This window comes from Echinops telfairi, unplaced genomic scaffold, assembly GCF_000313985.2.
Source record: "Echinops telfairi isolate 266 unplaced genomic scaffold, ASM31398v2 ScPeMD7_7458;HRSCAF=8496, whole genome shotgun sequence".
NCBI lineage: Eukaryota > Metazoa > Chordata > Mammalia > Afrosoricida > Tenrecidae > Echinops > Echinops telfairi.
Window position 1 is genome coordinate 44,829,403 of NW_022111358.1, and position 13,177 is coordinate 44,842,579.

General features: G+C 56.0%; 1 protein-coding gene across 1 annotated transcript in view; it reads left to right on the plus strand.

The window, feature by feature from the left end:
- The window catches only part of KIF19 (kinesin family member 19), a 32,808-nt gene that overhangs the window by 10,529 nt on the left and 9,102 nt on the right, over window positions 1–13,177 (plus strand). The window contains exons 3-8 of the mRNA XM_004709318.2: window positions 4,065–4,175; window positions 4,941–5,028; window positions 5,175–5,311; window positions 8,542–8,667; window positions 8,942–9,136; window positions 10,424–10,570. Coding sequence (XP_004709375.1) covers window positions 4,065–4,175; window positions 4,941–5,028; window positions 5,175–5,311; window positions 8,542–8,667; window positions 8,942–9,136; window positions 10,424–10,570 — 804 coding nt within the window. The remainder of the gene's footprint in view (window positions 1–4,064; window positions 4,176–4,940; window positions 5,029–5,174; window positions 5,312–8,541; window positions 8,668–8,941; window positions 9,137–10,423; window positions 10,571–13,177) is intronic.

Here is a 13,177-nt window from a genome sequence, read left to right on the forward strand (position 1 = left end):
TATTCTTGCATTGAGGGAGTACTTGAGTGGAGGCCCAATGTCCATCTGCTACTTTAATACTAAACCTATAAATATATGCACATAGATCTATTTCCCTATCCTCATATATAAATATATTTGCATATGTACATGCCTGTATTTAGACCTCTATAAATGCCCTTACCTCCTAGCTCTTTCTTCTAAATCCTTTGACTTCCCTCTTGTCCCACTATCATGCTCAGTCTTCATTTAGGTTTCAGTAATTTCTCTTGGTTACATTACCCTTGATCACACCCTACCAGGCCTCCTACACCCTCCTCACCACCGATTTGGATCACTTGTTGTTCCCTTGTCCCTGGGTTTGTTAACAGGAGTTTGCTTTTCTATGGGAGGGGGGTTCTCCCAGAGGTTCCAAGTCTGTTAGTTTGGGTTGGTGCTGGCCAACCTACATTTTATAAGCACCCTCGGTAAGGGTGGCACGGGCTTGGGCGATGTTTCTTTCTGTTTCTTTCTACACATAGGGTTGCCAGGAGTCAGGACTGAGTGGAGGGCACCCAGCCCTCACAGCAACACCCCAGCTGATGCTGATTAGCACACCTGCAGACCCTTTGAGAAGCACAGCCCCGGGATACCTTTTAGGTCACCCTGCCGTCCTCCAGGGCTTCAGGGCCCTCAGTGTCCTGCAGGCAGGTTGGGACCCATATATTCCGGCACACTGGTCTTCCCTCCCATTCTAGCTAATGAGGCAGCATGATAAATGGCGAAAAGACCATAGTAAGGAATGTCTGCCTTGCTTGGATCCGCCATCACTGCTCATGGGAGCAGCAGTCAAGAGATCCCATGATGCATTGCACTGGGCAAACCTACTGCTCAAGACAGCTCTAAGGTGCTGAAAAGCAAGGATGTCACTTTGAGAGCTAAGGTGCAGCTGACCCCAGCCGTGGTATAGTCCATCGCTTGAGGTGCATGGGAAAGTTGGACAGCGAATCAGGAAGACCATAGAAGAAGCGATGCATTTGAATGACGGTGCCAGCGAGGACACCCAAGTAGAGGAAGACCCTCAAGGATAGGGATGGACACAGTGGCGGCAGCAACAGGCTCCAGCACAGGAACTATGGTGAGGGGGCGCCGGCTCAGGCACTGTTTGGTTCTGGCCTACACTGGGTCGCTTTGGGTCGGAGCCGACACCACACCACCTCACGACAAGGCAGTGGCGGCCCAGAGCAGAACAGGTCCGTGAAGCATTCTTGACTGGACTTGCCAGGACTTCTGTGATGCTGCCCAGTGGCCTTGCACCATCAGCCTTTACAGTCGGTCTGGTGCAAATCTGTGGCACCCCAGGGACCGCGAGGAAGCCCTTGTGTTAGTCTGGGTAGACGAGAGAAACAAATCCAGGGAGACTCGTGTGCATATAAGAAAGAGCTTCATATACAAGAGCAGTTGAATATTGAGAAAACATCCCAGCCCAGTCCGGATCAAGTCCATACGTCTGATATTAGCCCTTATGTCTGATACTAATCTATAAAGTCCTCTGCAGACTCACGAAACACATGCAATGGCACCAAGTGCAGTCAGATCACAGGCCAGTGGGTGGAAGGTCTTGTGGATCCAGTGGCAGTAGAGGCATCGCAGTGCTGACGGGGGTCTCCACGTGGCTCCTCAAGCTCCAGGGCTCTAGCATAGCTCCATGTGTCTTATCAACCAGTATGTCTCCCAGGAAGTGAGCGTGTGTTCTGCCTCCAGCGAGCTATTTATCTCCTTAGGACCTCCAAATGAGGTCATCAAGCCGTGAGCTGATTGACAGGTTAAACTCCACCCCTTCACTCTTCATCCCCTCCCGTTGACAGCAATGATGTGACGACCACAGCACTGTTGCTATGGCGTGAGGGTGAGTGGGTTCCAAGTTGTGTCAGGAGACTGCCCCTCCGGGTTCCTAGGGTGTTATCTTTACGGAAACAGACTGTCATCCCTTTTCCCACACAAGCTTCGAGCCCTCTGCTGGCCTCCCACGAAGGCCCCCCACGGTGACAGGGAGCCATCATGCCCGGGCGACCCAAGGCAGGAGGACCAAGCCTTAGAAGAGAGAGTGGAACCTTGTAGCATGAGGAACTGCACGGGCTCAGAGAGAGGTTGAGACAGGTTCACCTCTGGACACACGCCTGAGCTCTCCGGCCCTTGCTGTGGGGAATTCCTGCAGCAGGCATCACACCCATTGCCATCAAGTCGATGCCAACCTGCTGCCACCCGAGAGAGGGTTCCCAAGACGGCGAGAAGCTCGACCACTAATAGAAAGGTGGACTGTTCAAATCCATCCGAAGACACCTAGGTGGAGAAGCCTGGTAACCTGCTTTCCAAAGCTCACATGCAGCCCCCACAGCCCTGTGGAGCAGGCAGGTCACGTGGCACACAGGGTCTCCATGAGTTGGGATGGACTTGCAGGCACTGGGCCCTCTTGCCACCGTGACCCAGCACTTGCCTGGTTCTGAAAAGGACCTGCTCCCCACTAGATGGTGGGTGTCAGGGGGCACTCAGCCGACGGGAGGACTGACCTGAAGTCCCTGTGCTGGTCTCCTAGGCTGCCTGCGCAGTCACCTCCCTGCGCCCCGGGCTCCACCCCAGCTCACCTGGCTGAGGGGCACAAGGGCTCCATTGTGTGGGCAGGCATGGGGGCTGCCGTTCTGGAGGTTGGGGCTGGCTGGACAGATGGGGAGGTAAACAAAACCCTCTTTGACAGGGACTATGGTGGCCACGCCAACCATGCACTGATTCAGCACCTACATGTCAAAGGCTTCTCTGCACAGGGTGCCCTCAGTCTTGGAGGGCTGGGGCAGGGTGGGCAGAGTTGCACATGGCCCCTGCTGTCAGGAGGGAGTGAGGGAGCCCTGGAGTCTTGCTCCCTCCACGTGGGTGATGCTGGGCTGGTTGCTATGTGGGGCCCTGATATCCTCATCCAGAAGAAAGGAAACCAGGGACCGTGGTGGTGTGGCCGATTACGTGTTGGACTAGAGATTCAGACCCACCGTGTGGCCGTCTGCTCCCGTCCATGTGGATGAAAGGTCCACTCTGTCCTGCAAGGTGGATATGAGTTGCAACTGACTTGACCACAGTGGTGGGGGCTGTGGTGGTGTGGGTGGGCAGGTCCGTGGCTCCTCCCTGTGGAGGCGGTGTGGCCCTGCGTTTAGAGGATGCTCGCTGCCCCTGGATCGATGTGGACACTCCGATAGTACCCTTGAAGAGCAAGGTTATTACTTTGAGGACTGAGGCGCTCCTGACCCACGCCATGGCGTTCTCGCGTGCATGCGACAGTTGGACACTGAATAAGGAAGGTCAAAGAAGAATGGATGCTCTGGGATCGTGGTGCTGGAGAAGAATACTGAAAGTCCGTGGACGGCTGAACAACAAGCAGATCTGTCCTGGAAGAAGTGAGGTCAGAGCTCCTTAGAGGCAAGGATGGCAAGACTTCATCTCCCACACGTTGGACATGCTATCAGGAGAGCCCGTTCCCTGGAGAAGGCCATCCTGCTTGGTCAAGTGGCGGGGCAGGGAAAAGCGGAGGGCCCTTGGGGAGATGGATGGACACGGAGGCTGCGGCAGTGGGCTCAGGCACCGGGGCAGTTGTGAGGACGGCGCAGGACCAGGCAGTGCTTCGTTCTGTTGTGCATGGGGTCACCATGGGTCAGAACCGACCCGAGGGCACCCTTCATGGTATCCTCCTTGGACTGCCACATGGAAGGCATTCAAAGGTGAGGCTGTCAGGTCCTGCCAGGTCAGCTCAGACCCACAGTGGCCCGGTGCACCACAGAAGGAGACACACAGCCTAGTGCTGCAGCCACAGTCCCCGCATCTCACCAAGGGCCTTCCTGTTTCACAGCCCCGCCACTCTTTAGGCACCAGAGGCCAACTGCTTGACCTCATGCTCAGAGAGCCTGACCTGCCCAGCGTCCTGGAGACCAGGGATGTGACTTTCTAAGCTCCTGGGCCTCCCGGCTTTTGGCTGATCCTGGTGGGAGGTGGGCGTGCCTATGCAGGGGCTTTATGAAGGCCAAGTGTCCGCTCCACATCCCCCCCAACCACGGTCTTTGTAGATGGTCGTTCTCATGGACCCCATGGAGGATGCCGATGACACCCTGCGGGCCCACCGCTCCCGAGAGAAGTCCTACCTGTTTGATGTGGCCTTCGACTTCACTGCCACCCAGGTGAGGGCGGGCCTGCGCTGGGGACGCACGGGAGCCCCTCAAGGCAAGATGCCTGCTCTGGAGGGGGTTTGGGCAGCAGGGGCTTTGCCCATGGCCCACTGGCTCTGTGCAGTGCAGCCCCTTTAGCTTTGCCCCTATGTGCCCGTATATACACCCAGCTCCAGGGTGGACACACCGGCCCCTGCGTGGTCACACACTGGCCCTGCATGGACACACCTGACCCAGTGGACATCCCAGCCCCTGCCTGCACACACCCGCTCCCTGTGTGGACACATTAGCCCTGCCCCCTGCCTGCACACACCTGCTCCCTGTGTGGACACATTAGCCCCACTCCCGGCCTGCACACACCTGCTCCCTGTGTGGACACATTAGCCCTGCCCCCTGCCTGCACACACCTGCTCCCTGTGTGGACACATTAGCCCCGCCCCCTGCCTGCATACACCTGCTCGCTCCCTGTGAGGACACCTCTACAGGGTACACAGAGGGGACCGGTGGGGCCCAGTGGCAGGAAGCTGACACCCAGGGGACCCCCATCTTGCCCATCTGCAGGACGCTCCCAGGAGCAGATGCGATGCGTCCCGGGCTGGAGGCCAGGAGGCAGCCCTGGGGACAGCATCTCGGGTATCCTGAGCTCTGTTTCAAGTTGACATCCCCCTGGGGTGAAACCAGAGACACCTCCCCACCCCCACTCCGCAGCCCTGCTCCCTGGTGGGGGCTGGCTGTGCCGTGGGCGCCTCCCAGCCACTGACTGCCCTCTTCCTGCAGGAGATGGTGTACCAGGCCACCACCAAGAGCCTCATCGAGGGGGTCATCTCGGGCTACAATGCCACCGTCTTTGCCTACGGACCTACTGGTGAGAGGCCGGCCTGTGAGGCAGGCCACACCTGGGGTCCCCCCCAGTGGGAAAGAGGCCACTCAGAGCTAGCTGGAGCCAAGTAAATCCAGCCCTGAGCCCCCTGCCCCTCACTCCAGTCACCCCCTCATCCTCTCCATGCTCAGGCTGCGGGAAGACCTACACCATGCTGGGTACTGACCACGAGCCGGGCATTTACGTCCGCACGCTCAATGACCTCTTCCGCGCCATTGAGGAGACCAGCAGCGACATGGAGTACGAGGTGTCCATGTCCTACCTGGAGGTGAGCCTCCCATCCCAACCCCTCCTCAGCCGCTGCCCTCCTGCACTCTGGGTGTCCAAACCCAGGGCCAGGTCAACGTCGCACAGGAATTGGGGGAGCAGAGATTCAAATGCAGCCTTGGAGGAGCTCAGAACAATGAAGCCCACCCTGCTGTCCCCATCCAGTCCCCACAGTCCCGTTCCTTACCTGCCCACCCCGCCCCGCCCCGCCCCCTCAAGCACCTCACACATGCCTGGGCCCCCGCACACATACATGCACATACATGTGCACATACACATATAAATATACACACGTGCACACACAACATACACACGTGCGTATACACATATACATACGTGTGCGCGCACAAACACATGCACGCACACATACAACATACACGTGCACACGTACATATATCAACATACACATGTACATATATGCATGTACATGCAAACACGCGCACATGCACATGTAAAACACAACATACACGTGCACACACACATGCAAGTACACACAATATACAACATATACATATACCCACAACATACACATACCTATGGACAGACACATATAGCCTGGGGCCCTTGGCCCCTGCCTTTGGGAGTACAGCCCCAGGCAGTAGTGGGCAGGTATGTGAGAGGTCAGAAGGCAAAGAGCCAGAGCCCGCCTCCCTCTGATGGTCTCCCAGGTGATAATCTCCTGGGAGGGAGGAGGTTGTGAGGTAGGTGAGCAGGTGTGTGGACTCAGCTAGCAAGGAGGGCCTGACCGGAGGGCCTAGCAACGGGCAGAGTTGGCCGGCCTAGCCACCAGGTGGGGCAGTCACAGAAACACCGCCCATGGTGGCTTCGACAGACAGCAACTTACCTCTCCACTCATCTGATGGAATATTATGATCCATAAAATCAGTGACAGCACTCTTACACATTGCGTGGCATGGAGCAAGTGAGAGACATTATCCTTGGCAAACTGAGTCAATCTGACAAAGATAAATATTTAACAACACCATGATTACGAGGAAGAACCAAGAAAAAGAAGCAGGGCTTTTACAAAAAGGTAAGACGTGGAAGACTGGGAGGAGCCCAGGGGTGAGGCGGGAGCAGAGAGGGGAAATTACAGAGCAGGGGAGGAGGATGGAGGGAGAAAAAGAGCCACATTTATGGGACATTGTGTGAGTCCGGGTGGACTAGAGAAACAAACTCATAGACACTCATATGTGTATAAGAACGAGCTTTATATAAAGAGCAATTATATATTAAGAAAACATACGAGCCCAGTCCAGATCAAGTCCATAAGTCCAATATTAGCCTATATATTCGATACCAGTTTATAAATTCCTCTTCAGCCTCACGCAGCACATGCAATGACACTGAATGCAGGACGCTCACAGGCCAGTGGGTGGGAAGTCTTGTGCATTCGGTGGCAATGGAAGCATCTCAGCGCTGGTGGGTCTCCACGTGGCTCCTCCAGCTCCAGGGCTCTGGCTCCATCAGTGTAGCTCCATGTGGCTTGTCAACAGGAATGTCTTGCAAGGAGAGTGTGTGTCCCACCTCCAGAGAAGACAGGAGTTCCCAGAATGCTCAGGAGAAGGCCACGCCCACACAAGCACCATTGGCTACGACCTGGTTGACAGGCTCCACCCCTTCACTCAAGCGGACAGAAGATTGTGGAACCTGCCCCAGACGTGGACGGGGATGCTACTGCTGACCGCATGTGTCGAGATGGGCCGTGTAACCAAGGACAAGATGCTTCTTTCAAAGCCCAAATTTAGAAGAAAACAGAATTGAGAGACAAGGCACACAGCCTTAAAATACAAAATAAAAATGCCTCCAGACTTCTTACCCCGCAGACCTAATCCCTGGTCTGAGCGGCTCAAAAAAAAGGGAGGAGAAGTCAAAGTGAAGTGAACTTGGAGTGTTTTGTGACATACAAGTTCATTTCAAACGTGGGGGAAAGGAAGGAATAAAGAAAGAGGAAGGAAGGAATTTCAAAAAATCCTGTTATTGGGGGCTCTTACAGCTCTTATAACAATCCACCCATCCATCGTGTCAAGCACATTGGCACGTACGTTGCCATCATCCTTTTCAGAACATTTTCTTTCTACTTGAGCCCGTGGGATCAGCTCCTCGTGTTTTCCTCCCTCCCCCAGCCTCCCACCCTCATGAACCCTTGATAAATTATTATTTTTGTATCGGACACCGTCGGCTGGAAGGAAGGGACGTCTCTCCCCTAGTGTAGGAGGCTAGAGGGTGGCTTCCTCTCTTCTCTAGCTGCGCACCTTGGCACGCTCCAAGTGTGTTAGCGCCTCTCTGCCAGCTCATTTTATCTCACATGGAAAACAAGATTGACTCTCGGAAACCCTTAGCTAGACCTGCCTCACTAACGTAGCAGACCACTGTTCCCTCGGGGGATTGTAGCCCCGGGCATAGAGGTTTTGAGAAGACAATATTCAATCCCTAACATGGCCTTTGAAGCCCCCCATCCCCCACGCCCCCACCTGGCCAGGATGTTCCTGCTGTAGGCCAGATCCTGGTGTGTGCGTGTGTGCGTGTGTGTGTGTGTGTGTGTGTGTGTGTGTGTGTGTGTGTTTTGAACCCATTTGAACTGGCTCAGGCATGGCCAATGGAAGCTGAATCAAGGGAGACCCCACAATTTGGGGGGAAGAGAAGATAGCCAGGATGGGGGAAAGTACTGCAATGAGCTTTGGAAAAAGTCGAGCGAGTCCTTTCACGAGCCTGATTCAGGAGAGGAGACTGGCCAGGCCTGTGGAGACAGCACATGCATCCAATGCGGTATCCAAGGCAGCCACCTTTGAGCCGGGCACCGGCATTTCAGATTCCGCCGATCAAGAGATTGTTGCCACGCAATCCCTGCGCCGCCCTTATTGGCTACGAGGGAGGCTGAGTTCTCCCGGGAGGTGACCACCGGTTCCCAGTCCTGCATCATCCTGGCTGGCTCGTAGTTTGCAAATTTCCATTGTTCTTGTTTCATTCCCATCCGCTTTCCGTGAACTGAGAAGACCCCGTTTGAAGCTGAGCCCCCAATCCCAGTGTCTGTCTGCCAAACCTCTCCCCCTGGTGGTGATGGAATTTGTGTGCTCAGCTCAGGCGGCCTGGCATCCCTGTGGACGCTGAAGCCCCACGCCCACCTCAGAAAGGAAGGGCTGCCCCATCTGGGGTTCTCAGGAAATATGATCTGATTCTGCCTCCCTGCTGGGCAGGCTGGGAGACCCGCTCTGTCCCTCATCCCTTCAGATCTACAATGAGATGATCCGGGACCTACTGAACCCCGCCCTGGGGTACCTGGAACTGCGGGAGGATTCCAAAGGAGTGATCCAGGTGGCTGGAATCACCGAGGTGTCCACCATCAACGCCAAAGAGGTGAACTGATTGATGCACGGGGACAGGCGACAGGGGTGCTCACCATTGAGGGGGCAGCAGTGAGTCCTGAGTGGATGGCACAGACCCGGGTCAGGGAGTGGGCTTGTAACTCAGCCTCCCCACTTACACACAGAGACCCCTGGGGTTCGGAACTTCAGGGACCTCCCCAGACCCTAGCCACCTCTTGGATGCAGGACCCCCTGGTCCCAGAGGGACACTCCACAAGTCCCCAAGCATCAACCACCACCACCACCTTCCACCCCCCGCCACCCAGATTATGCAGCTGCTAATGAAGGGGAACCGGCAGAGGACACAGGAGCCCACGGCCGCCAACCAGACCTCGTCCCGCTCCCACGCCGTGCTGCAGGTGGCTGTGCGTCAGCGCAGCCGCATCAAGAACATCCTGCAGGAAGTGCGGCAGGGCCGCCTCTTCATGATTGACCTGGCGGGTTCTGAGCGGGCCTCCCAGGTGGGTCTGGCAGAGGGCAGGGGGGCTCAAGGGGAGGCCGGGTGAGGGGGCAGGATGATGCCTCCCAGGCAATCAAGCAGGCTCCCAGGTGGGGCTGCAGGGGGGAGGCCCAGGGGGAGGAGAGGAGAGGATAATGGTCTCCCAGGTAAGTGGGCTGCCAGGTGGCAATGGAGGTTGAAGAGTAGGACAGAATGGTGGCCTCCCAGGTAAACTGGGCTCCCAGGTGGGGACAGGGGCTCCAGGGGGAGTGGGTGGGCAGGTTGGTGGCCTCAGGGCTGAGGAGGGAATGTAGGGGAGTAGGAAGACTGTGATAGGAGAGAGAGACCCACACACCCTGCCGGGTCTTGTTGGGACATGATCCTGGAGAGGGGAGGGTCCATGCCACCCATTTCCCCAGCACTTGGCCCTGCATTTGGCCCTGCTTGCCTGGCTGTGAGGCTGGGGGTGTGAGATACAGGCCTCTCGCACTGAGGCCCAGGGGGTCACATAGAACAGGGCGGGTGGGACTGGGCTGCAGCCTGGGTGCCAGCTGGTCCCTGCACACAGGCTGGGGCGAGACCCTTCATGGAGGGGGAGGGGCGGGGGGGGCGGGCGGTACTGTGGGCAGTGACACACATGCATACGCTCACGTGCTCCCTCCCACACTCAGAACCCGCAGTCACGTGTGTTCTCACATGTCACACACACTCCTTCACATCCTCACACTCTCAGCTCCCACTGTCACACGCCCTTGCACACCGTGCGGGGGACCCACGCCCCCACACAGAGCCTACACACTCACTCATACACACTCGCTCACTCACGCTCATTCTCACACATGCACACAGACTCTTAAACTCTGTCCGTCTACCTGACACACACACACACACACACACACACACACACACACACACGCCTGCTCCCTCCTGGCCGTGCAGTCTAGAGTGCTGGGTCTGTGGGGTGCTGGCCACCCTGCTGAGCTGTTTGGGAGGCCCCACACATGGACCACAGCCTCTCCCTCCCTCCAGGCACAGTGCTGCTGCTGTGTCTAAGGCCAGTCCAGGGGCAAGGGGCAGACAGAGACCCAGGCACCCACCACCCCACCCTTGGGAGCCCTCAGACTACACTCTGCGCAGCACCCTGGACTTCATCAAAACCCTCTGATGGCCCCGCATATTTCAAAGCCCCCAGGGGCGGGCGGGGAGTGGGGGGGGATCTTACCCTGGAATCACCCAGGACATGGGGGATGGTGGCTGGGGGGACCTCCCCTCAGCCCATGAGCCTGCGGTGACATCACGGCCCATCTAGACGCAGAACCGGGGGCAGCGCATGAAGGAGGGCGCCCACATCAACCGCTCCCTGCTGGCCCTGGGCAACTGCATCAACGCGCTGAGTGACAAGAGCAGCAACAAGTACATCAACTACAGGGACAGCAAGCTGACCCGGCTGCTGAAGGTACTGCACTGGGCGCCAGGCGGCCAACCACGGGCAGGGCCCTAGTCAGGGCCGGATTCCAGATAGGCCAGCACCAAAGGAACCCAGCCCAAGTGATGTGGGGCACACGCGTGTGATAACACCATTCAAATGCCACCCCGTGTCCTCCTCCATTTTACCTGGCCGCCCGTAGCAAGGGTAGGCAGCCAGAGAGAAGGGTGCTGGCACCTCCGGGACTTTGACCTGAGGCCACCAAGTGGTGCCGAGACTTGGAGGTGTCTGTTGCCTGGGGGCCATTGCCTATGTTCAGGGGTGTCCCTGGCCTTTCATCCGTACCATGTTGCACACAGTACCCGGTCCCTTGGTCAGTGCTTGTGCCGTCCACTCCGCTCACGTGCTTCACCCTCTCAGCCAGCCGTGGGCTGGAGGGCGTCCCTGCTGACCCGCTCACCTCTGTGCTCTTTGCGGGCACGAGGGAGTTGCCCAAAGTTCCCAGGAGAACGGAATCGGAAGATGGCAGAGTTTTCCCACCAGCTTCTGGAAATCCCTCCCTTCACATTTATCACAAGCGGGGCAAGGTTTCAGGCAGCCCCGGGTCTGGCCAAGCTTCCAGGGCCATTTTCTGGGCAGTGTGTGGCCCCTTTGGCTCTGCGTGTCCTGTGTTGGCCATGCCCACCGTGTCTCAAACTCTGCCCTGCTCTCTGTCACACACGTCGCAGACAGCAGCGTGGCACCGTCGGTGCAACTCAGACACTGGGAGACGTGGCCGTGGGCGAGGCTCACGTGGATGCGATACTGGCCTTGCCGTGGCAGTGGTCTAGAACCGGCCCCGCCATATCTGCCAGGGCCATCTGCAGATGAGGAAACCGAGGCAGGGGAAGCCACCTGGCGTTGCTAATGGGGTGCGATGGGGTGAAGAGAGTAAACACATGAGCATGCGGTCTGCTCAGATCTGGCTGCAGTCCACTCGCCAGGGCTGTCCCTCTTTCCTGCCCACACGAGGGACAAGGGGACAATTGCCCCATGCTCTTTACACCCCATGCTTCCCTCCCTGAGGCCTCCTTGCTCTGAGAAGGCCAAGCTCCGGGCAGGGGGAGGTGGCCACAGGCCAAGTACAGTCTTGGTGCAGAGTCTGAGCCTTGCTGGCGCTCACAGCAGCTAAGCCAAGTGTTGTCCCCATGGAGAGGAGGGTGGTCCTGGGGGGCAGATGGGCTGTGGTGGGGGGACAGGGAAGGGGACTGGACTCCACAAGGGTATGTGAATTAGGCAGCTGGCTCCCAGCCAAACAGGGATGCAGGAGGCACCCCCAAAAGAACCCCAGACATGGAAGTTTTGAAGCAGAAACTGGAAAATGGAGAAGGGGGACGGGTGGAGGGACTGGGACTCAAGAGGTCCTGTGATGGCAGCAGTCAGACCTGAAGGGTGTGAGAGTGTGTGTGAGCATGTGTGTGTGTGTGTGTGTGTGTGTGCTCAAGCAAGCATGTGTGAGAATGTAGAAGGCGTGTGAGAGAGAGTGTGTGTGTGAGACTGTTTGTGTGAGCATGTATGGGCAAGTGTGTGTGTGTTTGTGAGTATAGGTGTGTGCCTGTGAATGCATGTGAGTATGCATGTAATTGTGTGAGAGTCAGTATGCGTGTGAATATGTGTGAGTGTGTGGGTGCATGTGTGTATGAGAGAGGCTGTGTGTGTGAGTGTGTGTGTGATGTGTGTGTGGGATGAGTGCACGTGTGTGAGTGTACATCTGAGGGTCTGAAATGAAGGTGTGTGTATGGGAGAGTGTGTATTTGAGAGTGAGTATGGATGTGACTGTGAGTGTGTGTGTGTGTGTGTGTGAGTGTGGGTGAGATAGTCAATATGTCTGCGTGGGAAGAGGTGAAGATGTGTTAGAGAGTATTATGTATGTGTAGGTGAGGGTATGTGTGTGAGTGTGGGAATGAATGTATATGTGTGAGTGCATGTGTGTGTCCGTATGTGTGTAAATTCAGGTGGCCATGTCTGTACTTGTGTGAGTTAGTATGAGTGGGTGTGTATGAAGGATGTGTGTGTGTGAAAGTGGCTGTGTGAGGGAGTCTGTAAATATGTGAGTGTGTATATACATATGAAAGAGAAAAGATGTATGATGGTGAAGCAGTGAGGGTGTGGCAGAAAGTGTGTATAGACGAGTGAGAGTGTAGATGTGTGTATGCCAATGAAGGTGAGTGTATATATACTTGTGAGTTATATGATTATGTGTAAGTATGCGGGATGTGTGTGTATGTGAGACTGGCTGTGTGTGTGAGTGTGAATGTGCGTGTGTGAGAGACAGAGAGAGAAAAAAATGTGTGTGGACCTGAGTTTATATATACACATGTGTGAGAGAGTAAATATGCATGAATGTGAGGAGGTAAGCATGCAGGTGAGCATTTGAGAGTGAGGGTGCATATTTGTGTGAGAGTGTGTATGTGAGGGAGAGAGTATGTGTGAGAGAGCGTGATGGTATACAGTGAACCCTCGTTTATCGCGGTTAATCGGTTCTAGACCCTACCGTGATAAATGAAATTCTGTGAAGTAGGATTCCTTATTTGTAAATCAAATATTTTCATAGTTAGAGCATAGAGGACATGAAAAAACACCCTTTAGTCACCATTA